At 38.5% G+C, this 26,101-nt stretch overlaps 2 protein-coding genes across 3 annotated transcripts in view; one reads left to right on the top strand and one right to left on the bottom strand.

Annotated features, from left to right (window-relative positions):
- LOC117832601 (neuronal-specific septin-3-like) overlaps nucleotides 1–4,377 on the top strand; it is a 32,237-nt gene extending 27,860 nt beyond the window's left edge. The window contains 1 exon segment of the mRNA XM_034711799.1: nucleotides 139–4,377. Coding sequence (XP_034567690.1) covers nucleotides 139–403 — 265 coding nt within the window. The 3' untranslated portion in view covers nucleotides 404–4,377.
- An 806-nt stretch (nucleotides 4,378–5,183) lies between these two features.
- Nucleotides 5,184–26,101, bottom strand: part of fbxl16 (F-box and leucine-rich repeat protein 16) — a 32,394-nt gene continuing 11,476 nt past the window's right edge. For both annotated transcript variants that reach the window (XM_034711796.1, XM_034711795.1), the window contains 6 exons: nucleotides 15,685–16,396; nucleotides 13,220–13,462; nucleotides 12,567–12,832; nucleotides 12,146–12,230; nucleotides 11,892–11,955; nucleotides 5,184–9,519 (listed from right to left, as the gene is read on the bottom strand). In XM_034711796.1, coding sequence (XP_034567687.1) covers nucleotides 9,371–9,519; nucleotides 11,892–11,955; nucleotides 12,146–12,230; nucleotides 12,567–12,832; nucleotides 13,220–13,462; nucleotides 15,685–16,389 — 1,512 coding nt within the window. In that variant the 5' untranslated portion in view covers nucleotides 16,390–16,396 and the 3' untranslated portion in view covers nucleotides 5,184–9,370. The remainder of the gene's footprint in view (nucleotides 9,520–11,891; nucleotides 11,956–12,145; nucleotides 12,231–12,566; nucleotides 12,833–13,219; nucleotides 13,463–15,684; nucleotides 16,397–26,101) is intronic.

Below are 26,101 nucleotides of genomic sequence, written 5' to 3'. Positions count from 1 at the left end.
TGTTTTTTGTTATTGGTGCCATGGTTCCATGAAAATCAGTTGAGAAATTTGCAAAACTAAAAAGCTGCCATTAGGTATTTAATTTAACAGTAGAAAAGTAGCACAATGAACAGTCCTTATCTTTATGTTTTTGAAAAGGTCTCACCTACAGGACCTGAAAGATGTGACACACAATATACACTATGAGACCTATCGTGTGCAACGGCTGAACCAGAGCAACATGAACTTCAGTGACAGGGACTATCCGCCTGGCTGCTGGAGAATGGAACTGGGGAAAAATATGAATCAGACAGCCACCTCTGATTTCCCCGTCAGTCACTTTCATGCACTGAACAGAGAGTTGCTGATGTTTCTCTTCCATTTAAAAATTATTTGCGAAAAAGAAACCTTTCTTTACATGTAAACAATTTATGTAGAGATTGTCTTTGAAAATGGCTTTTCTTGTTTTTTTAATGGGATAAACTGGTTTATTTTTCTTTCAGTGAAAAGATATGTATGAGATTTTACAGCAAGATGTAAGAAATGCATTTAAGGTTATATTTTTGAATTCAGTTCATTCATAATTACTGAAAGGAGGGGAATGAGCACAATATGGCGCAATAAGAAGATGCATAAATATATGTCATTGAACTGTATCAAAGCCTTTTGGTGTTTGCTATATAATTGGTACACTATATGGGCAAGATTATGTGGACAAATCAGGCCTGTCATCTAACACCAGCAGTAGACCCTAATATCTTCTCGTAACAGAACAGAAGCAAGAGAAACTGTTATAATTTAGATTAATGCCCAAAGTGATCACAATACTTTTCAGCTATACAGGGTGGAATGTATGGGTACCTTTCTTCTATATACTGTGCTTTATATGGATGTCCACTGTCTACTTATGTAGTGTATCATTCTGGTTCATGCCAAAAGGGCATCTGATTCTTATTCTGGTGACATACAATTTTAAGCAGGATACCTTCCTGTTACTTTTACTTGGGAGTAGTTTATGAATTAATATGCCATTCAGAGCAGCACAGAATACCAAGCAGCAAACAGCAAGCTACCAGAACATGAAGTAGAGATGGTATGCAGGACTGGTTTATGTTGCTACTTGTCGAAATTCTGCCTTTGTTTTTTGCAAGTAAAACTTGATGTTGGGAATATGAACTAAATTCTAGAACTGTTTGAATAGTTACTATTCAGTCAGCTTTCCATTTATATTCAGTTAAAATGTTGGTGTTTTAACAGATTCTGGCACACTCAATTATTACCACCAAGCAGATTTTTAATTACACATTAAGGTGATATAAATAAATAAATAAAAGCCCATTTGTTTATTTTCTCAATCTATACTTAGTAACGTACTACAATCAAAAATTTGTTATGGAGTGCTTGACACCTGACACGGATTGTATAAAACTAGTCATTAACATTAGTTTTGCAATCAATGCTAAACTGATGTGGAAGTACATGCCAATCAATCAATCAATCTTATTTGTATAGCGCCAAATCACAACAAACGTTATCTCAAGACACTTTTACAAACATAGCAGGTCTAGACCATACTCTATGTTAAATTATTAACAAAGACCCAGCATCAAGACAGGATATGATCCAGTCCCCTCTTACTGACAGGACTCGATCTTCACTCATCTCAATCCACCATGAGCATTGAACCTCGCAGTATTTAGCTAGTTACAGCGGCAAGGAAAAACTTAATTTTAACAGGCAGAAACCTCGAGCAGAACCAGACTCATGTTAGACAGCCATCTGCTTTGACAGAGTTGCCACATCTTGCTTAGTACTCTAATCAATGGATAAAATGAGCCGAGATGCTCTATGTAATGAGAAGCTTGAGGAAGGAGATGAACATCTAGTCTCAGTGACACAAGCAATTTGCTGATGATTTGGTCAGTCAGTGACTCTGCAAGTCATTGCAAGTCCAGTCTCATTTTAAATTTCACTGTGCTAAATACAGCAGTTATTATATCAGAAATACAGCCTTTGGGCATCAGTCGCCTTGGGTGGGCTTTTTAAATTTTATTTTGTTTGTTAGTTTTTTTGTGTAATACCAAAAGAAAAAAAAGAAACATTGTTGTATCCCAGTTAATTTCAACTATATTTTGGGTGGATTTTGAGATAAGCAGATTCCATTTCTTCATTTAAACTTCAGAGTCAACACAAATGTTGACCAGGGGAAGTGATCAGAGCCATTATTCCTATTTGTATTGCTGATCATGTCTTTTCTGCCTCTGAAATGATGTGCTTTTCAACCTATCTTAGAGTGTGGCCATTTACAATAGGAATAGATACTCGTGATTTGATGTAATCAATCAAGTCTTCCAAGTATTTGTCTCTTCACCAGAGCCCCTCTCCTCAGTTGCATGTTAACGTAAAATGTTGCTGTATTGTCTCTGAAATCAATCAGTGATGTCTTGTGTCCTGACACATCATTGCAAACAACATGGTGAAAAGTCAATCCACTGGAGGTCAGCATAAACAAGGGTCACTGTTGTTAAGTTGTTGTTTTAGGATTTTACAAACAACAAAAAGGGCCAACTATGGATATGTACAAGAGGGATTGACAAAGGGATTGACAAAGCATGCAGTGTAGCATGCTATATAGAAGTATAAGTGAGGCTTTCAGCTGAGGTGTATCTCTTAAATATATTTTCATAACCATCCATGCCTGATAAATGGTCTGCTAAGTGTGGAAGAAAGACCAAATAGATAAAGAGTTGCTTTTTTCAGATTTAGACAAATAGCATCAATATATCCTGTTACATTTACATTGTTAGTTAATCATTCAGCACTGACAGCTTTCACTTCCTGAGTCAGCTCAGTAAGCACAGTTTGGGCTTGTGCTGTATGTTACATTATAGCTACATCATATCTGTATGTCAAGGTCAAATATCAACTGAGGCTATTTTCCTTCCTGAACTTTAGTTACCATTTTCATTGTATTTATTTAGAATTTCAAACTAATAAGTGTTTGGTTTATGCATTTTTATTGCATATACTTCAAAGATAATTTTTGGCAGTTCGTTGTCCAAGCTAAGCTATTCAGAAATGATGTCTTTCTTATATGTGCACATTCACAATGGCAACCAGCGCTTTCCTTTGGACACAGTGAAGTTGGAGATGGATTTAATGTAAAAAGAATCAGGTTGGATTATCTGTGCCTTGGTTAAGCCATCATACTGTAAAAACAATGAAAACATTTTGTTTCTAAATTCATAGAATATTTTACACAAGGTGTGTAATGTTAAGTCAGACAGGTTTAAAACATTCAGTTATCAAAACATCAAATCTTAGTAGTCCCATTGGAAATTTGCTAATGCCTTGGGAAGATATCAGTTATAAATGGTAAATGAACTGTATTTATTTAGTGCTTTCTCTAGTCTTCTGACCACTCAAAATGCTTTTACAATACAAGTCACATTAACACACTGATGGCAGAGTCTGCTATGTAAAGCACCCATTATTGTATTCTATTCCCATACTTACTCTACTGGCATAACCACGAAGAGGGGCAGTTTTGGGGGTTAAGTGTCTTGCCCAAGGACACTTCAGAATGTGGACAGCACTCCTGCTGTTGAGTCCCAACCTTCTGATTGAGGGAACGGACTCTATCAATGAGCCACAGTTGCCACTTGTAAAAAATTATAAGTGCGCTTTAATAGTTAAGTTGTCTTAAACTCTGAAAATGAATACTATTTTTTGTTACTTTACCTGTCAAACTCACATGAACAAGGAACCGATGTTAAACTGAGTACGTGTACTAAATCTACTAACTTGTGGCAGACTTGTAAATGTCGAATTTCAACGATGGCAACATAACATGTTGAAACTGAAGCTTATTTTGTATAGCAAAGCATGTACAGCTGTTTTTTCTATGAACAAATTAAGGTTCAAACATTTTAAGAGAAGCTAAATTTCAGTGGACCCTCTTCTGTCACTTACCGACATATCATTGTAAGTGACAGCAAGTTACATGTGGATGTGTAAGCAAGCATACATACTGTGGCCTAATAGTGTAAATGGGAAATAAACCTTTCTTTCTGAAGCTAATGCTCATTAACAGGTACAGGTACAGTTTTCTTCTGAAGACACTTTTCATCAACAGTGACAAAAAAGAAATCACAATTGCATTTCATATTGATTCTGCTAACATACATGTCAAACATTTAGTGTTACCGTCCTCTTATTTCTCAGCTCTTCTCCACATCCTAAACCATCTTGTCAATCCCTGACCCTTGTGTCTTATACTTGACATGTTCTAACAGTTCCTGTATGATTATTTTTTTGATGTATGGTTATTGTTTATATGGCATAATATTACCCTTGCTAACACTGTTGATATGAAATTAAATATATGTCTCCTTTCCAGTCCAGTGTGAGTTATTTTAATAAACCTACTTACAAAAGACTGATAGTAACACACACGCCCATAATAAAGCCATTCTACAGCCATCTTACCGTATTTGTGCAGCTTGTATAAAAATGGGGTTTGGCCTTCCAATGACCCTTCCTGCACCACAACTACAGCTTTGGTACCAGTCCACAGTCTTAAGGCACTATATAGATGATTTTTGCCTGAGGCAACCCATTATATAAATAAAGATATGGACCATGAAAATTAGTAAATAGGAGCTGCATTTTGCTCTTTGACACCTTGTGGGAATTATTTGTAATTACAATGATTATTTTTAGTGGTTTTGACCCAGAAAGTAACCCTTGCAGAAGACTACCTGCCCCACACCCATTGCACAGCTTACCTAACCTCACTCACCTAAACAAAACTGAGTATTTCAAGTTCCGAGAGCCAGTCAAACATGCATAATCCCCACTGTGAACCCCACCCAGGTTTTGTAGTAAAATAACCGAAGAATCATTTAATATACAGTATCAACACATTGTGTCAAATATTGTGTAACTTGCGTGGTCATTGTCTTTTGTCCACCTCATGCTCTTCGTGTATCAGATATATTCTATGGGAAAACTTACAGTGCATATTTCCATTTGTTATCTATTTCAACATCTATCCATGCCAGTAGAAATAACGTCATGTATATGTGTGACAGCAGCTATACACAAAGTCATTTCCATTTCAATTTTTTCCCAAAATCCAATCTCTAACTGACCACATCTGGTTTTGGCCCTTCTTGTTCACAGACTTCTTGGTGTGATGTTGGTATAAGTTAATCCTTTATTTAAATGATCTAAAACATCTGCAGGTACCAAAGCACAAAAGCTGCTGGTCATCAGTGCAAAGATGGTCTTCAAACAAAGTCAGATGATTACAGGCACAGGAGAGCTAAAACACTGAAACTGAAACAGCACACAAATTCTGCAATTTTCAACATTATCAGTAAGCTGTCAGTATTTATTTTACTGCTTACTTAAAATTGTGCTGTACAAGGATTGTAACAAAATGGTGTCAAATAAAGATCAAAGACTGTTATGATAGAAGTGACAGGAATAATTTTCTTTAGAAAAAAAGTACACAAGATAATGTACATCAGAAAGGTTTGCTGTTAGTTGTCATTAACTGAGAAATGCAGACAGTGCAAGTCCCAATTCAAAATATGTAAACTTACATTTGAATCCGTTGGAAGCTTATTAAAACCAAAAGGGCTCAACGAGCAGGGAACATCAGTAGTAATTAAAACAGATGGTGAGTCAGTAATTGAGAAAGCAGCCACAGACAAGTTTGTGCAGTACTCATTTTGAACGTATGTTTGAGGATCTTAAGTATGTCTGGGCAACACAATAAACTTTCCAGATCATCATTTACAACACCTTATTATTGACATTCATATGGGATATAAAACATTTTCCTTTTTCTTCACTTTCTTTGTTGCATCCAAAATTAAACAGAGGTTGAAAGTAAACAACGGTCTTGTGTTGTTATCTAGCCATCAAATCAAAACATGAGTCGAATTAATCGGATGCAGCCAGTTTATAAATGAAATCCATGTATTGTACAAACCAAAACAAAGGTATGGTACAATTACCCTGCATGCAGGGCCAGAGACTACAGAAGTGTACTGCTATCAAGAACAGTGGGGGTACCTTCAAATAGAGGCCTGTATTCATGAGTAAGATGTGGCATAATGTCAAGTTACACCAGATATGACATAATGTGCGCATCAGCACACTTACCATATTAAATCTCAAGCTCTTTTTGAAGCCAGTGATTGAAGGGCTAGTGTTAACGTTGGCTTGTATCATGTTTAAAACTATTTACTTTTCAGCAGCTTTGTCAATAATAAGCTTCCAATGAATTCACATCTTCTGCAGCAACAACTCTAAGATGTAACCCTTTGTCATCTTAGCAGATAATGTAAACATTGCTCTTCCACCACAGGGTCAATCTTAGACTTCACTTGCTTTATATTATATAGCATACTCTGTATACCACATTCAAGACAATGACAGTAAATATAACTTGTCAACCCATTTATCCCCTTATTCTTAATAATGGACCCAACAGCAATACAAAGATGACACACAAATGCACAGAAGAAAATATACTTTGCGCATCATGAAGATTTAAAATTGTTTTAGTCAGTCTTAATGATGTTATTAGTCTCTGATGTCTATCTAAAAGAGTGTATTTTTAATGGCAATAACTGGATGTTTCACTTAAGATTCTGAAATGTCATAAATTAATAATTACAAATCAAACTAGTAATTAATGCATGAGCCATTAATGGCCCAAATTTGAAGCAAGTTCCATTTAACAAAATCCTTTAAAAGAAGGCTTCTCAATAAATAAATCATGTAATAAGCAAGAAATCAATTTAAATAAATACATAGATAAATAAATAAATAAATACAGTTATGTACAATGAAGAGATTCAGAACCTCCAAAATGAGCCTTCTCGGAACAAAAACACAGACCAACTTAACACATGCATGGTCTGCCATGTCAGTAAGGTTCACACTCAGTTAACTTCAGTGTAGTCAGCAATCATATACAGGCAAGCAGCCACATTTAATGTGCTGCTCCAGATGCATTTGGCACAATCTAATACTGGCTGACACTTATCCAATACCTTCAGTTGGCAGTCAGCACATCTGAGGACAGACAAAAGCAAAAAGCAGCACAGTGGCTCATTGTTGGGCTCATCATTCCCCCTGAATAAATAAGATCTCGGAAAAGGAAACTAGTACTGAGTCATAAGTGAATTATTTTTAACTATGTAAAATCAACAATTTATTTAATGTTAAATAAAATTGTTTGTGGGAAACTTTAAATCTTTACTTGTTGCCACAGTCATTTTTTATGAGAATCTATGGCTTTGAAAATATATGGTCTAAGTATTTTGCATTCACCTTGGCTTCTTTTGAAATAAGTCTGAGTAATCTCTTTGTCCTTTTACAACCTGTCTGATCATCTGATGGCAGCATTCCCAGATCTCAATGATTAACTTTTTAGTTAGTGCATTAATAGTAGTATTACTCATATAACCAACGCTTAAAGCTGCTGAAATTAGACTGAAGTATTTTAGAACAGTATTCACTCTTTAAGACACTGGGTTGAACCTTTCAGGCATATCTTCCTCATTGACTGCCACACCCACCTACCCCACTAATGGTTAAAGTGAAACGTATCAATTACATTTGAACGAATTGAAAAGCACAATAGCCTCATCCTATAATTGCAGCTTATCTAGCTTATTTTCGGATGGGATTCTTTGCTGACATTGTTACTTACTTCCAAAGGATGACATGGGGTAAAAATAATCTTGAAAGAAAAAAATAATAATTTAAAGGCCATGCACACGCTGTGGAAATTTTCATACCAGCCCATACCAGTGTATATTTTCAAACTTGCCACATTAAAGGGGCCCTGAGCTCCCATTATTGTCTGACTCTGGCCCCTAGTAGACATTGTAAATACTGAAATAAATACTGAAATCCCTTTTTACCTTCCGGATTGCATCACCCTTGCAAAAGTGTACAATTTGTTTAAATTAGCAGTTAAAAGATGGAATGAATCGGGTTAAGAGTTTAAATCCAGTACCAGATGATCCAAAATTTCAACAAACTACAGTCACCAAAAGATGAGATGATGTGCAAAACTCCCACTTCTATACTGTTTTAGTTATCTTTTTGATTTCAGAAATCTAACATAATTATTGACCATTTAAGCCCTCCAATGGTCTTATTTTCTATCCATGATTCTATTGGATATATTATTTGAGAAAAAAAAAGCATTCTGCCCTTTGCAGAAAAGTCTAATTCTTTCTGGACACTCTGCTTTCCATAAGACTCAGTGTTTGTTCTTGTTGAACTGCTTTGCCCATTCCTGTTAAAAGCCTGACATTCACATTTTACAAAAGCTTATCCTGTAATTCTGTAAATGAAGGAATTGAAAAATGAAGAAAGGAGGAAAAGTACAAGAAATGAGCTGATTAACTTCAACACTGTAAACTGTTCACAGTTTTTTTCTTTTTTTCCCCTTTTTTTAAGGGGGGGGGGGGTAATCTGATAGAACACACAAAAGGAGAAATATGTAAAAAAAAATGAGGAACTTGAGTAAGTCCATGACACATACTTCATACACAAAGCAAGGGAGAAAAGAAAGAGAGGGAGAGGACAGAGAGAGAAAGAGAGAGAGAAGTTCCATCCCTATTATTTACTTTATGAGCTGCATCTTAAGTTCTCTCTGGTTCCTGTTTCTCCAGCTGTTATCTGGAGTCTCTCTTAAAACAAGAGAAAACTTAAACTTTGATGCCTTCTGAAAAAAGAACAACAGCATTTATATTACACTGAGCGTTGGAAAATAGAAACATCAGCACTCATGGTCTAGAGGACTAACATTTGTTTCACTTACTGTATACAATATTTGTGTGTGTTTACAGTTTATGAGCCCATGTGTGAGATTGCCATACCAGCTCAACCCTTATGTCTGTGTTTCCCTTTTTTTCGATTCCTCTATGCTGTAACTGTATCCACACATCACCCTCTTTAGTATCCATTCAGCTCAAAAAAGATTATTAATGTCTTAAGAAATGCACCCCCCAAAAACAAAAGCCATTTGTGGTTTCTTAAAAAGAAACTTGCTGTCAGACAAGACGTCACATCAAGCTCTTTCCTCCTGTGTCTTCTTAAACGAAGCTCAAACGCTATCCCACCATCCTGGGCCTGGCATGTACCGTTATTTGCCTTCCTGCCTCTCTATCTGTCTGTGGGTCAGTCTACTCAATGGGATATGAAAGAAGACAGGGGGCAGGTATCGAGGAACGACATGGTACAGTTGGAGCAGTTCAGTCTCTTTGCTAGCATTTGAGAAAAGAGTGAGGAAAAGTAAGGAGGAAGAAGGTAGAATTATGGTGAACCACTGGTTGGTTGTTGAGAGGGCTTAGTGGTGTTATTCAATGACCATGCAGTGTGGCAGATGCTGAGAGTAATATTTGAAGAGCTCTGCAGTGGCTCCAGGGCAGTTGGTCAGTTCCAGCTCCTCAAGCTCCTGCAGCTGAATGAGGCCTGACAGACCAGTGGTGGTCAGCAGGGGACAGCCTAAGAACCAAAGCAGGGAGGGAAATGTTCATGCTTCACTACAACCAGCAACTAACCAGCAACCAGGATTAGTATAATAATTGTTTTACATTGTTTGTCTCTATTAATTTCAACAGTCAACAGAATGACAGTGAAATGTGAAAAACATTAATTAAAACTTTCTAAATCAAATATCCTGATTATAGGGAACATTTTAACATCAGTCAGGAAAAGCTACAAATCCTTAGAAATAAGCCTTTTGGTATTTTACTTCACACAAAACTGTAAAAAATGTACTGAATTAAGGTGCAAAGTAAATGTTCATCAATTCACCAATAAATTTTTTACATTTAGCTCTAAAAAAACAACTAAAAAATGTTTCCAATTTCAAATTGGTCAGCTTTGGGAGCACTTTAAACAATGGAAGTTTGTGTAAGAGTAGAGAAAAGACCACGGAGTAACTAACATTAAGTTAACGGTTAAGGTATTCATTTCAATCAGAATCTAAACATAACATTACGGGTTGTCTGGGCAAATTTGACATTCATTTTAGACTGGTTTCTTTTGAGAGCAGATTTTAGGCCCTGTATTTCAAAACCAGTGGGTCAAAGGCCTTGACTATGAGGCAGAAGAAGAAAACCAGGTGGTTAACATAAAATTAGACACCATGTGGTATAAGTTTTTTGACTTATGTTTAAAATAGTGTGGTTATGAGTTGAAAAATGACAGGCATTGTGATCAGTTAGTTGTAATTAATAACATCTTAAACAATGCTAATGTGATAAGCATTGTAGGCTTACTGAATTACCTTAGTTTCTTCTGACTTTTGTATATTAATTGTCCTTTATTATTCACCTTATTCAGCATTATTTACAAACTAATTTCTACAGTTCTTCCCCTGGTACACACACACCTGTACTTCCCTCTGCGTAAAGTGGCTTGCCAGACCACATTCTGTAAGTTTTCTCATTGTGTGTGTTTCTGCAGTGTTGGCTGTGTTAATCAGCTGTATGCTTAATTTTCAATTATATTTGCAATGCCATATGTGGAGGAGGATTATTTTTAATGACATATTAAAACAATATTTGTCATGAGTTGAGGTTTAGTTTAGTTTTTTTCCTTGTGTTTCATGCCTTGGTTCCTCCCTGTATTTATTCTGTTATAAGTCTTCCTTGTGTTTAGTGATCCATGTCTTGTCCTTTGTGTATTTTCTTGTGTTACTTAGTTCAGTCTTGTTTCCCATTTTATTTTGTAGTTTGTGATCCCTGGGTTTCCAGTTTAGTTTTACTTCCTGCCCTTGTGTGTTTCCCTCCCTTTTTGATTAACCTGATTAATTTCACCTGTGTCCTGTGTTCCACACCTGTGTTAATTACTCTTTATATTTAGTTGCTCTGTTTCCCTTGTCCTGTGTTTGATCTTTGTATGTCTTTTCTGTGTTCTCTATGTGTCAGTCTTCCTTTTGTTCCTTGTGTTATTTTGGACTTTTTTGATTTAGTTTTTTTAGACATTTCAGAAGTTTTGTTTGTAACTTTTGTTCTTTTGTTTATTCAAACCTTTTTATTTTAAAGTCTGCACTCAGGTCCTCCTTCAGTCTTCCCCCCAACATGACAATATCAAATACTGTAATTCTAAAGAAACCAGAACTTTTAACAAGCCTTTAAAACTGGGAATGGGGTAAATCTATATTAAATTTAACAAGGTTGAAACACTTCACTCCTATAGCATTTATCATTTATGTGGCCTAACTCACTGCCTAACCTCCCTAACTTTTTAAATCAAGGACATAGCTATTTAATTTGGTCCCCCTACAGGCCTAGAGCACATCTGTGTGATAGCTGGGTTTCTTTTGCAGTTGTTTTCTACATTTTGTTGTGTTTGAATTTGCATTGTTTATGGTTTCATAGTTAATTTGCTGTTAGTGCAGGTATAGAGAACCTCTTTTACAGTCCATGAGTTCCGAAAATCATTATGGCAGTGGCAGGACAATTGCTGTTATCACTTAACCAGAATAGATATAGAGAATCTAACAGTGTTACTTTTAAGTGGAATCTTTGTTATTTAGGGCCTTGGTATCTTGGCCTGAACAGTCTCAATGTATTTATTTATTTATTTATTTTTATGTATTTATTTTTTATTTATTCATTTATATATATATAGTTTATTTGACAGGGACAATGCAGATTACATAGTATAACTTCTGCCTGTTACAAACAGCTGTAGTAACTGATGCTTTGCAAGTAGATATTTTAGCTATTGCTTGTTTCCAACTAGCAGGTCCAATAAACTGAAGGGTTTTATGTTTAGAGCTGTGAGTGTGTGGAAAAATGCAGTCACGTCACGTTGCAATGGTAGTTGAGACTATTTGCTGGGAAACATTGAGGAATAAATCATACCTGCAAGAGACAGTAAACGAAGACTCCTCATTCCAAACAAATGCTGCAGTCCAAAATCTTGCACCTGCAATCACACAAACACAAACAAACAAACACATAATGATTACAATAAAAATACTCCCATAAAAAACAGTTATTGTGACTGTGTTGTAAGTGAAGTATGACTGTCAGTCAAGATATTGTTTTTATTACTCATATTTCAAACATATATGGAAAATATGCGTGCTTTTTCAATGTGTGTGTGTCTGTGTTACCTGACAGCACCAGCGTAGGTAGAGGCTCCTTAATGATGACATGGTTGACAAGTAGCCTAAGCCTGTGTCTGTGATTCGCACACACCTAAAAGTAAACACAATATGCATAAATTCATCTGAACAAACCATGACTGTCAACATTATTTTATGCTCACTCTTTTAACAGTTTATGAAATGCATTTTCAAATTTCATGTAACCTTACATCATATGCTCAGTGGCCCATATTGACTATTAAGCCACTCATATATGTACTCAATGATAATTTGTATCAGATGCATTCTGATTCCTATTGATTATTATTAGAATTGCCCTTACTTCTATTTGTGATGACTAAATAGCAATTTTGGCTTAGTTTCCTTCCTCTGTTCAAATCCTCCTCCATCTACCTGGATGAAAGCATAGGCTCACAAAAAAACTGACCTGTCCAGTACAAGTTCCTCCAGTTTATGCAGGTCACATGCAATATACTCTAGGGCCATGTCAGTGATCCGAGGGCACCAAGACAAGTCCAGGCTGCGTAGCTTACGCAGGTTCTCAGCAACCAGCTCTACGCCATCATCAGTGATCTTGGAACAGCCAGAGAGGCTTAGGGCAGTCAAATTGGGAAGGCTGTGCACCATGTTGACCACACCATGATTGGTGATCTCCCAGCAGGAATGAAGCCGCAGAGTGTGGGTGGTGTAGCCCTGTTGGATGAAGGTAATTTTGAATATGCTGCTTTTGTGGCATCATTTTCAAACTATCCAGACATTCTGACAGGGGTGGATGGGGGATGGGGTTCATAATATGGTTTCTCAAAACCTTTAAATTATCCAGGTCTAAACTATTCCAGCATGCAGGCTCATTAGAAGCCTTCATCAGAAACATTACCTTACCAAACTCAAATATGCGTCTAACAAGTTTAAAAACAAATGTCTCTCTCAGTGAAAAATGCCAGACATGTTTAAACTGCTATTCATTTTAATCCTGAATCAAACCAATGAACTTTAACTAGATGGCCCTCCCACGAATATCAAAACGATTAGAATGTGTTTGTGTGGACAGTAAAGCATAAAGTTGTTTTCATATCCTACCTGTTTGGCTGTGAAATATGCCATGGCTGTGTCAGTAACATGGTAGGCCTGAAGGCTCAACTCTGAAAGGTTGGGCAGAAGCTGGGAAATAGCAGCAATGGCGTCATCTGCCACATTAATGCAGTCACTGACACTCAGGGAAGTTAGCCGGGCATTCAGACTTGACCACAGACCAGCCTCAGTAAAGTCGTTGCAGCCTGAAAGTTCAAGGTGCATCAGACCTTGCATCTGCTCCAACATCACCTGCAAGAAAAAGCCAAAAGTGTGGTTCACTCATGCAGTCGGTGAATTGAAGTTACAGAAGTTAAAGAAGTTACAAAGAATAGATCAAATTAAAGGGGAAACAAAATTCTGGATGTGAAGATTTAAGGACCAACTAAGTTTGAGAAATAAGGTATTTGTTGTATCTTTTGTATTTAAAAGTAATGTTTTCGATCTGCTATCTAAATATCTTTCTAACGAGATGTATATCTCTGTGTTTCAACGATTTAAGGCCAAATGAGTTAACTGTATGTTCAAGTGGTGTTTCATAGGTGGGTGTAAAGCCTGAAGTTACATTTATGTCCATGATAACATAGCCCACTGAACATCTGTTAGAGGTACTTAGTGTATGTTTCAACACTTACCTACCATATAGTTTTTATTATATAAATAGCAAGAAGAAAAAAACAACCACACAAACGATTGTCTGCTAAATGGTATCATGCTTTAACTCAGTAGTCATAGGCTGGTTTTCTTGTGAGACAACACAGGCCCAGAAAATGGCACTCAAAAATGTAGGGGTGTTTTTTCTCTTAGTTGTGAAAATAATTGCTTCTGTGTTACACTGAATTCTGTATTGAAGGTACACTACCCTCCCACTTTTTTTGAAAAATCAATTGTTACATGCGTTTTATTGCTTATGGATACCAAATAGGGTTCCTCAAATGATGTGTCATTATTTCCTAGGCATTTATTAGCAAAAAAACTTTATATATTTATTCAGGCTGCTGCTAAAAAATAAATTTAAGATTGTTTAAACAGTGACTAATATTGATGAATGTACTTTTATTTCTGAATTTATTCAATCGTTTTTCACCAGGTCAGCGCAAACCTACAATAAAAGCAAGAAGGGCTTTGCATTATTTTAATATCAACAATATGGTCATGTGAACTGACACATAAATATTGGATGAATATGACTTTTAGTCTTGGTATTTTTTGGTCAAAATATCTTAAGTGACTCAGATCTTTCCCTGTATTTCTATTCCAGTAAAATCTGTTATTATTACATTTGCATATGTTGCAAATTCTCAATTGTATTGAAATTTGTAGCCTTTATTTCACCTTCATCTATTATCCTTACCCTTTTTTTTTTAACTATTTATATTCTTAATGTTAATTTGATGCTTTAACTTATTTAATTACACATATGTTATTGTTGTTGTTGGACATTAGTCCCTATTTTAAAATCCATTTTTGTTTTTTAATGTCTTGCCATTATTTAATTTCTGCTTCTTTCTTGTTTTCAATCGCTATAAAGCACTTTGAATTGCATTTGATTTGTTTGAAAGGTGCTATATAAATAAAGCAGATAGATAGATTGATAGAATATAAAAAAGTTCAACTTATTCAGACCAATGCAATAGTAGTTGTATTATGACTGCTAAATCAATGTTTAATATTGGCAGTATTATCAGCCACTTAATTTCATTAGTCATCAGAAACCACAACCAGTGTCTAGACTCCTGGGTAGGGATGTATTTTACCTATAAGAGTCCAAGTCCCAATTATTTTCAGACATGAATTAAGAGCGGCATCATCTGTTATAAAAAACATTATCTTGACTGCATCTACTGGTCTCTTCTGGTTGAGACTCTTGAAAATAGAAGCAGTGACTCAAAGAATTTGCCAGTAAAAAGGACTAGCAATACACTAAGAAAGGTTAAATAACTTATTGGCTTTTCGGTAAGTTTAACCATGATACATACTGATATTCCTATCAGTAAAACAAAGTCATGGCACAGCAAATATTACTGCCTCTCTGCTCTCACTCTGAATGGGCAGAGGGGTGACACTGAAAATGTCTCTGTTGCAATACTTGCTGCTTTAGATTGATACATTGTGCTGAATTCAAAAATACAGCAGGCAAAATGGACAAATGGTGGGTATAAAGCAGGATAAAACAATCAAACAGGAAAAGATCACAAATAACAAATAATTCTAAATGTACCACAGAACAGGGGAAATACCAGCAATATTTATGTGGCTTTGTTCCCAAACACTAATATATTTGTGGCATTCTGGTTCTTTTCATAGACGCTTCTTGGATCATGAAAGAGCCAGAATGACTCTGAGTACAGATAGGAATGCTTTTATCTTCCAGACACTTTGAACTACAAACAATTTGCAACATTTATCATTTCCAAGGACAGAGAAACGGATTTAGAGACCTCTGTCTTTTTCAAACAAGTCGTGAAACTCACCTCCAAACCAGCATCTGTGATGGTAGACCTCTTGAGGCTGACCGAGCGAACACCTTTCTTGGACAGTGGGTAATTGTCGATAAACTCACAAATGTCCAGGTCTGACACACCCACCAGGCAGAAAGACTGGAAGCCACGCAGGGCAAAGGCCTGCAGACTGACAAATTCCTTTTCCCCATTATGCAACAGAGTATATAGCTCCTTTGCATGCAAGATGGGTGTAACGCCTTCCCAGAACTTGGGCTGGTACAGCACCTTGCGCCATGTCTTGCATACCTGCGCCAGCACACATTTTTCGGCTGTAGTGAAGTACCATAGCAATCGGTTGAGCAGCTTCTCATCCAAGACAAGCTGGCGCTCCAGCAGCATAGGTTTAGGTAGAGTGAGAGGGGGGAGCTGACGAAGGGATGGCTTCAAGCCCACAAGAGGCATTCCAGGCTCAAGATCAGAGCCCAGGAGGGAGGTTGCTGAGTTGGGAATTCCAGGGCCGTCCAGGTGGTGGTGGTGGAATGGAAGGGATGATGATGGAGGGGGCAGAATGGAGGGTACAGAGGAGGACTGGCAGAGGCGGTTCTTGGCAGCAGGTGTCCCCTTGGTGATACTTGCACTACCCAGACCATTGGGTTGGCTGGGGGGCAACTTAACCATACCGTTGCGAGTCACGCAAGGAGACTTCAGCTCACTCGGGGTGGACATGTTCAACATTGGGAACCTGGTGAAAGAGAAAATATGTTGTAAGACAAATATTGCTTGCATATTGCTTCAGAATGTTTTTATTATTATTATTATTATTATTATTATTATTATTATTATTATTATTGTTGTTATTATTATCATTATTACAAGTAATTTATTCATTCATTCATTCTAATGGCCAAATAAAAGTTATTTTCTAAGTTACCACTACAGGGCATGTAGAGGCTACTAAGGGCCAATATACAAAATGTATGCTACTCAAATTATCTCTTCATTTTGATATGATTGTTAAGAAGTGGTGTGTGTGGAAGGTGAAACTAATTGATATGTGAGTTCACATGTTTTTGGCTTTAGTAATAGACATTTAGATACAGCACCCTCAGGTCAGAATTTTCATCACTTTGTATCTGACCATAAGTACCTTTCTCTCTTACACACACATTAAAACAGATACACCCACCCAACTACTGAAACAAAAATATGTGTACATGCAAGATATGGGCACAAATCACTGTTTGCTAGTTCAAGTGAAGTCATAAGTCTGTGTTCACATGTCCAAGTCTAGTCTCAAGTCTTTGAGAGCAGAGAGAAGTCCCAGTCAAGTCTGTCTCTTGTGGTTTCATTGAATAACAACAAAAGTCTTATTGTATTAAAATTAGGAGCTCTGTCAATTGAAAATGTATTACCCCTCTTATTTTGCAACATTTTTGGGCTAGTTTGTAGATAAATAGTGCTATGTTGTGATTATCCATAGAAAGGCGGGGCACTGACTTTTTTCAGTGTTGGCATGTAGTATGTGCTCATACACACAAATGAACAGAATTTATTTAGTCAATCGTGGAGGCATGTGCAACATATAATCTTCCTATCTGGACTCTTAAGGACTCGAAAAGAGGATGTTTGTTCAAAGTCACAATTTAAAGTGGCCTATGAAAAGAACGAACAGAAAATGTGCTTAACTGAATTGCTAAGAAAGCTACAAAGCCAGCAGCCAAAGCAGTGGATTTTAGCACAAGTCTAACCAATGATAAGGCAAATAGCCAATCATTTCTGGAGGGGCTGGGGCACCCCTACCTATCCCCAATCTCTGCCCCTGGCACCTGCGCTTCTCCTTTTTACTAGCAGTGAAGTGTCCTTCCCTGCTTCCAATAGTTTCTTTATGCCTGTCTGTCTGATCTTTTGAAAATACTCATCAGCAGGACTCACAAATAACAGCATCATTAGGTGATCCATGTGTGGACATGTAACAATCAAAAACTGAGAATGCAGCACCCAGCTCTATCAGAGGCAGCACTTACTGGAGCCACGGCCTGGAGCATTTGTCAGACTCTATAAGCAACATACATGGGGTGTGTTGTGTTTGTGTGCATTTGTGTGTTGTGATATGTTTAATACAGTCTTTGCATTCAGCAGGAACTTAATTTAACTCTAGCACATTGTGTCAAATGTGCCCCAAACTCAAGGCTTGGTAATTGCCTGGCATGTCAATATTATGTAATCTACATAACTGGTAAAATACAGCATGCCATGTGATGCCAGATCAATCAATCAATGCTATCTCAAGACGCTTATAGTAGTATACAGAATATAGAAACATTTTTTGTCCCTTATGTTATATTATCACAAGAATGCCTTAAAGCTGGGGTTGGTAGCCAGATTTAGATACACTTTTTGTTATACTGGTTAAAATTATCTTTATGTCCCGATAGCAATCAATACATAATGTGTTCTTTAAAACGAGTGAAAAAAAGCTGCTCTCTACAGCCGGAGTAAACCTGTGAAAACACCAACCAATCACTGCCATCAGGAGCCAAATTATGAAACCAATCAAATCCCGTCCTGCCGTTCTGCCCGCCTCCTGGGCGTACATTTCATGTTTGTTTGTGTTTTTAACTTTTACTATGATACTGTTTTGGTGTTTTCTTACCACTGAGTGAGACATGAGTTGACCTAGTGCAAAACACAAACAATGTGCTGAGGACCGGTTTTGAATCAGTCATGATCATATGGTCGCGAATCAGTGCGCTCGTGCATGTGAGCGGGGGCATCGTTTTGGAGGAGCTCCGAGGGGAGGGGGAGGGTTAGACGGAGTCCTGAGGAAATGCTACATTTAAATTCATGCTAGTTTTTCGTGACTACCAACCCAAGCTTTAAGGCCTGAAAGTGTCTACATTTGCTGTTCTAATAAAATATACCATTCTGTTTTTTTAATGATTGTTATTTTGGTCATTCTGCTTCTATTTAACTGGACAGCCGAAGATGGCTAAAAAGCTGGAATAGCTCAGTTAAGAATTAGCATTTGTTCATGGACCTTCACCTTACTAAGTTACAATGTGCCAATAAATGAAGAACTTTATAGAAAATAATTGGCTTCTTTAGCAGCAAATACAAAATATGAAATTAAAATGTGCAGCTGGTTGTGTCGATAGAGTGGAACACAGAGTGACTATATTATCAGGAAAAGCTCTTAAGTCAGCATGTTACATACCGAGTGGTATGAGCCCATGAGCTTCCCCCCTGCTGGTAATAAAGAGAAAAAATGAGAGAGGGCAATATCAGGCCATGAGCTCCTGCATTCATACACACAAAGTAATTTCACTAAGACATAGAGTCATTTAACATAGAGTACTGTCTAGACCTGTTATGTTTGTAAAAGCATCTTGAGACAACGTTTGTTGTGATTTGCTGCTATACAAATAAAGACTGATTGATTGATAAGAAACAACACCCAGCTCTGTTGTATGGAAATAAAAAACAGAAAGTTGCTCAGTCAAACAGCACACTAAAAATAGCTTCATTTATATATTAAGTATCTGATATTTTCAATCAAATATCAGATACTACTGTATGATGTTGTTAAAACTAGTTATAAGGGGTATATTTCCTTCACAGATAAGTCTCACCATCCCCTGTTCTAGTAAATATTAGTATTTCATTATTAAGCCCAAATATATACGATCCCACAGTTTTCAGAAGGATCTCTCTGCATGAATTAATTTTCCTTCTTTGAGCTGTTTGGATAAGATGGCCCTGTAACACTTCACTAATGTGCCCCAGCTATGTGCTTTATGTGTAGCCTACAGTATACAGACACACATACACATCACAGTGGACAAGTGAATGTCATAATTATTTACAGTATAGCGTTTCCACAAATCCCTGTAGCTTGAGGCTGGATTGGGAAGCACAAACAAAAAATATAGCAGGAACATGGTCAGGGTTAATTAGTAGCTACACTACTTTATCCAAGGCCAAATGAGAGCCAGGACAGGGACATCTGTACCAATAAGGAGCCAGAAGTTCTGTGTCTATAGATGTTATTGGAATGTTTCAGACCCAATCAGAAAAGAGAACACTTTGAATGAGCCAGTCACAAGCCAGAAAGTCTTGGTCTGAACCATTTGGTCTGTCTGAGCCAACATGTGGGGCGAACACAGTCTAAGCAAATAGAAAGAGAGAACACTGTTTTTTAGCCAATATTTAACCAGTGCTGTGCCCATCAAGAGTCAAGAATACCCTGTCTGAGCCAGGACACCATCAAATGAGAGGAGACCCTTGCTAATCCATCAGGGCCAGGAAAATAATACCCAAGCCTAAGCAGGAGCCAGGACCCCTAAACCAATTAAGAAAGCGGAACACTCACTAAGCAGAGCAGGAGCCAGGAATATGCTGTTTATGTTTTCAAAACCTTCACCATCTGATAATTTCAACTTTGATCCACTGCACAACTAATGCTGTGTGAGCCAAGATAGAAAAAAAATAATTTGTCTAGGCCAGTAGGTATAATGGAAACTGTAAGAGTCAACCAGGAACTTTATTTTAAACAATAAGCAGCCTGTAAAGAAACGTCTCAGTAAATCAGTAGAAAATCCTCTAGCATGTGAGGAATGGGACACTTAAGAAAGGGAACACTTTGTTAAGCCTCTGTCTAAGCCAGTAGTAAATTAAGTGTATAGCACTGTATCATTTTAATGTTCCTAATGAACCTGCAGAGAGCCATCAAAAAGAAAATGGGCCTCATTCACCAACAGTGCGTACGCACGAATATGTGCTAAAACTGTGCATACGAACGTTTGAAGCACAAAAAATCATCCTAGAAGACATCTCACGACCCCCCATTTGTGTCTTGCAACCCCCCAGGGGGTAGAATGCTGATTGCAGGTTGCGGGCACACGCCTGTCAATTTAGAATTATTCTGCTTCACTAATATACGCAAGGTGGTGAGAACAAAATTGGCTGGTATGCACGTCATAAATCCGACATTGATTTTGCGTATGCACTTATTTTATGCGCAGAGTAAGAACATTTCTTCACATTTATTAGTGAATGAGGCCCAATATCATTATGTCAGGAACCCCAGCATTTTGGGCAAGCATTCTGGACTTCACAACTGAGAAAGGCAACCAGAACCCAACCACGGCAGAGACTGGGACCACCAACAGCCTGGCACTTATGTCAATAAAGTGCTCTGTAATGTCAATCTCAGGATCGCCACCAGTCCAGATAAAATCCAAGGAGGTTACTGAGGGACTGTACAATTGAGCTGGTTGAGTCTACCACCATTGTGCTTGGGGAACATCTACCAGCAGTCTTAATTAATAAAGGTATTTGGCCCACACCTCCAGTGTGATAATGTGTTTTGAGTGGCTGGTCTGAAGACTTAAATCTGTTCTGCCCTACAGCGGTTTAAGTCCTGCAGTGAGATCTTTAAGAGTATTTTGGAGAGGTGTAGTGTCCGCATGGCTTCTCAAATGGGGGCAATTATCTGCTCCCATTTCCCTTAACTGGCTTCAAGTTGCTACTCACATCAAATTTAAAACCCTGCTATGTTCCTACCCTATGTTCACAAAATAGATACAACAAACCTGGGATCCAGCATCCCAGTTCTACACTCCCTACAGTCTTCTACGCTCTGCCAATGAACACGTACCTGTTTCCCCACCTGCAGTGCATTGATCAGCTAATTGTTTCTCGAAGACAAGGCAAGACTTGACACAACACAACAAGATAAGATAAACATTTACTGATCCCCCAGTGGGGAAATTTAAAGTGTTAACAGAAGCAAAGAATCAGCAAAGTAAATAGTTAAACAGGCAACACTCTAGGTTTGGTCAGTCTCCCTTCCAAACAACTTTTTTAAAAATGTCATAATACAAAAGAAAGTGAAATTGCAGTTTATCATTAAAATATAAGTACATTTAGAGGCACAAATGACTCCAGATCAGGCCCTAACATTTTGGAGTGGGCCAAAGAGTGAAGCAAGGGAACCAGTAAACAATAGAGATATGCAACTAAACTGTAATACTGCACATGTTTTTGTGTGGTATTGTTACTGTGCTATATGGCTTAGAAAGTTTCTCTTCTGCTGGATTGTAAGGAGATCTCTTGGCTAGAGCCCTACAGTATAACTCAAATAATTAATTACACCACTAACGGCCCTGATATGTAGCATTTCGTATACTTTGCTTCTGGTCCATATTCTGAATTTTATCTTAACTATCATAATTTTTATCAAATTTAGTTTTCAGTACCCATAAGGTAATTATTGCAGGTGATATGGACGTTGATTATGACAGCCTTGTCATAGCTTATCTGTTATATTACTAGGCTCTGTTGTAAACAAGTCTACTCCCATCCAAGATGGCAGCAGCACTGTGTCATTGTGTCCTGTCTCTTTGTTTTATTTATTCGTTTTTTTCGTTTTTAGTGTGAGTATTTATTCCCCTATTTATTCATCTGGCGAACCTTGAAATGCTTATTAACTGTCTCGGGAGCCAAATCCCGATATTTTTCCACTTTTGAGATACTGACAAACGGGATTGTTTGTGCCAACTTTTGAAGCACCTGAAGCAGCAGCCTGTAGGCCAGCGCACCACAGCACTGCCGGTGGGGCTACGGGAAGCTACTTTCCCTGAAGCTGCTCTCTGGATTACTTCGTGGAGTGCACTCTTTGGAAGTCAACAAACCAGGAATCTAAATCCAACTGTGATCTTTCACGTGGAATAGGCCTGCTGTTTACGGCCCATATCACGGCGACCAGGAGACGTGTCTGACACCCTGCTCAGGTGTATCTGACATTAATCTCAATATGGGGATTACAATGCTTTCCCTCCTGGCTTTCTTATTTCCTCCTTCCACCTACAAGCTTGATGTGCACGGAAAAAGTTAGGTGAGTGTCTGCAACATTTCCACGCACATAGCACACACATCATCCATAACAATGCCGGCCGATGACGCGCAGAACTTTTTCAGCATGCGATGGGGGTGTTTGATACCTGGCCTGCAGCTTACTTTACCCATAGACTGTAAAAAATATGGACGTAGTATCCGTGACGTCACCCATCTGTTTCTGAGGAGCTGTTTTGAGACCAATCGGCTGCGGCAGCCATATTGCTTCTGTCGAGCCAGTGTGACGTAAAGAGGCGGGCTTTGAGCCTCCTAGCCAACAGCTGCAGTGTTCCCACAGGCAGCTGTGCCTCTCATTGGAAGACTGGTAATCTCAATATCTTTGAAATTGCCAAATTAGAAAAAAATTCCCCCCCCCCCCTCACAGTGAGAGGATGTCGAGAAATGCTGCCTGCTGCATTACAAAACAGATCTGGTGTTTTTTTTTTGTGCATATGAATGTGAGGAGCCTCTTACCAAAACTTGACATAGTTAAAATGTGGGCAAAATCTACAAACGCCGATATCATTGTTTTGACTGAGACATGGCTATCAAACACTATCCCAGATAGTCATGTAGATTTGGATGGGTACAACATTTATCGCACAGACAGCTGTGCTAAAGGTGGAGGAGTGGCGATATATGTAAAACACTCATACCATGCAACCGCCCTTCTGTCTAAGTCTGTCCTTAAAGGGGACATATCACGCTTTTTTCATCAATATATATTGGTCTAAGAGGTCCCCAAAACATGCCTTTAAAGTTTATGCTCAAAAAAACACTTTGAAATCAGATTTTGGCATGCCTGAAAAGTCCTTTTCTTCAGTCCTCATCAGAACACTCTGTTTTCCCTCTGACCACGCCCCCTCCGGAAGTGGATGTGCCTCGGCTCTCCAGCACGTTGATCTAATGTTTACATGTTGGCTGAATATACACGGCTGCTCAGAGATCACGTTACTTCAACCCTCTGAATCTGATCCTGACGGAGAGGCGCCTGTAGCAGGACCTTTCTGAACGATTGGTCATAGATTTAGTGTTTCTTGTTGTTTTATTTATCAGTATGTAGACGTGTGTCTTGGTACACAGCTACGAACATGTAGCTATGTGGCTATGCTAACTAGCGCTAGCACTTATCCATGATAAATAAAAATCATCCACTAGATCTTCAAATCTGCAGACGTGGGGAGTAAAACCGACCTCTGCCAGAAAGGCAGCAGGACCTTTTATGAAGGATTGGTCACAGATTTAGTGTTTCTTGTTGTTTTATTTGTCAGTATGTCGACGTGTGTCTTGGTACACAGCTACAGCTACAGCTACAGCTATGAACATATAGCTATGTGGCTATGCTAATTAGCGCTAGCACTTATCCATGACAAATAAAAATCATCCACTATATCTTCAAATCTGCAGACGTGGGGAGTAAAACCGACCTTTGTGTTTATTAAGACAGCCTACAACTAGCATGCCTCCCTCCTAAGCTCCTTGTTAGCACACATTTGTGCAGGTAATGAAAAACGGGGGGGGGGTTCAGTATTATTTTATACAGTCTATGGGCTGAACAAGCTCCGAGCTCTGACTCCGTGACAGACCGGATATTGTTGTTACGTAACAAAAACACGGAAGTCTGAAACGGCTCGTTTCACACACATTTACAGAAAGGTGGAGAAATCAAAACAGGGGCAGAATGGATTTTTTTCATTCTCGGGGGGTTTGTAGACATGCCAGGGACACATATTTGAGGTAAAGAACCATTAAAAAGTCAATTTTGCATGATATGTCACCTTTAAACGGTATGAGCTGCTCGTTTTGAGAGTGGAGTTTACTAAAGGCTGCGTTTTGACAGTTGCAGGATGTTACAGACCTCCTTCTGCACCTAAAGAAACTCTGTCCTCACTGTCTGAATCTCTGTCAGAGATACTTTATAGTGAGCTGGTGCTTATGGGGGACTTAAATTGGGACTGGTTGTTTCCGGCTTCTGATCCTTTTAAGTGCTTTTGTGACTCGGCACACTTAACGCAAATTATAAACTCCCCGACAAGGCGACACTCCAAACAGCCTCTCCATTGACCTGATTTTAACTAACGCTCCTCACAAATATACATTCACCGCTGTTTTTGCTAATGCCGTCAGCGACCACTGCGTAATTGCTGCGGTGAAAGCCACAAAGCTCCAAAAACAGCCACCATGTATTCTACATTCAGATTTTCATTATTTTTTTACATTATTTTAGTACATAAAACAGGCATATGCCAAATATTTTAGTCCAAACTGTGCTCACACAACACTATACAATTCATATTCAATTTCAGGATACTGCAGCTGAGTCAATGAACGTGTACCACACAGCTAAGCACAACTTCATGTTATTAGTTATGGTTTATTACCAAGGGAGCCGGATGCTCCCCTGGTGGTGAAACTTTCATCAGTGTGTCTGCCCCCTGGTGGCTGGCTGCAGTAGGGAGCAGTCAAACTTTAAAAAATAAATATACGTTGTACGAATGTTTCTCATATCCGTATGCTGTGGTGATATGTAGTTAGTATTTGACTGTTTTGTGTACAAGGCCTCTTTTTCCTGAAAAGTTTCTTTTTCGTTAGTTATTAGAGTTTAAAATGCAGGTTTTATTTCCGGGTTTCCTTTGATTCACAGCCGCCGTAGAGGGAAACTTCAAAGGACACACAGCGTCTTGTGACGCTACGCTGTAGGGCGGAGCTCGTTACAGTGACTTCACAGGCTCTGGCTGCACAATGGCTGCGCCCAGGAGCGGGATTTTTTGGCTTCAGAACCGTACAACGAGAAGAGGCGGAGCAATGCTGTCCATTTTTATTTACAGTCCATGTTTATTACCAATGGCAGCAATGGTGGTGGTTGTTACCAAGAGGAGCATGTGGCATCCTTTATTTTTATGCATGGAAGGCAGCATCTCTTACTTAAGGTAAGCACATCAAAGAGGATATAACAAGCTACCACTGCTTTAAGTCATTTCTGTCCAACAGATATCTTCAGATAGTCTACCATAACAGGACTGCTGCTAACAGAACCCACCTTGTGGGCTTCTGGAGCTCACTGGCCGAAGGCAACCTCAAATTATACCTCTCCATCCCAGTGGTGGCCGAACACATCTCCAGTGCACATGACAGAGCCCTCTCTTGAAAATTTGGGTTCAGCAGTAACGATTTGATATGATAATGAGTGAGCTGGTATCCAGCGGTCTATTGAGGAGCAGCAGACGATGCTGTGCTCACAACTGTTGCATCTCTAGCCTGCGGAGCGCAAGCTTCCCTTGGCCTTGGTCGCTGTGGCTTCCACTGCTGACCCGGCCTGCCTAATCCCTTTTTTAACTCTTGTACAACTGGTGATGATCACATTCCCCCAAATCTGCTCACTCCTTCACTCCACCACCTGTGCAAATCCAGTCTGAAAGCACTGTCCCCATCCAGTTTCACCTCTGCATTGGGCCTATCACCCCTCAGCCCGACCCTGCCCAGCATCATGACTCTATTTACCCTAAGCTCTAGTTATTCTCAAGTGGCAACCTCCGTCCGGTAGAATTGAAGC

This window comes from Notolabrus celidotus, chromosome 20, assembly GCF_009762535.1.
Source record: "Notolabrus celidotus isolate fNotCel1 chromosome 20, fNotCel1.pri, whole genome shotgun sequence".
Taxonomy (NCBI): Eukaryota; Metazoa; Chordata; class Actinopteri; order Labriformes; family Labridae; genus Notolabrus; species Notolabrus celidotus.
The sequence above is the reverse complement of the archived record's forward strand: the minus strand, read 5'-3'. Positions and strand labels throughout refer to the sequence as shown.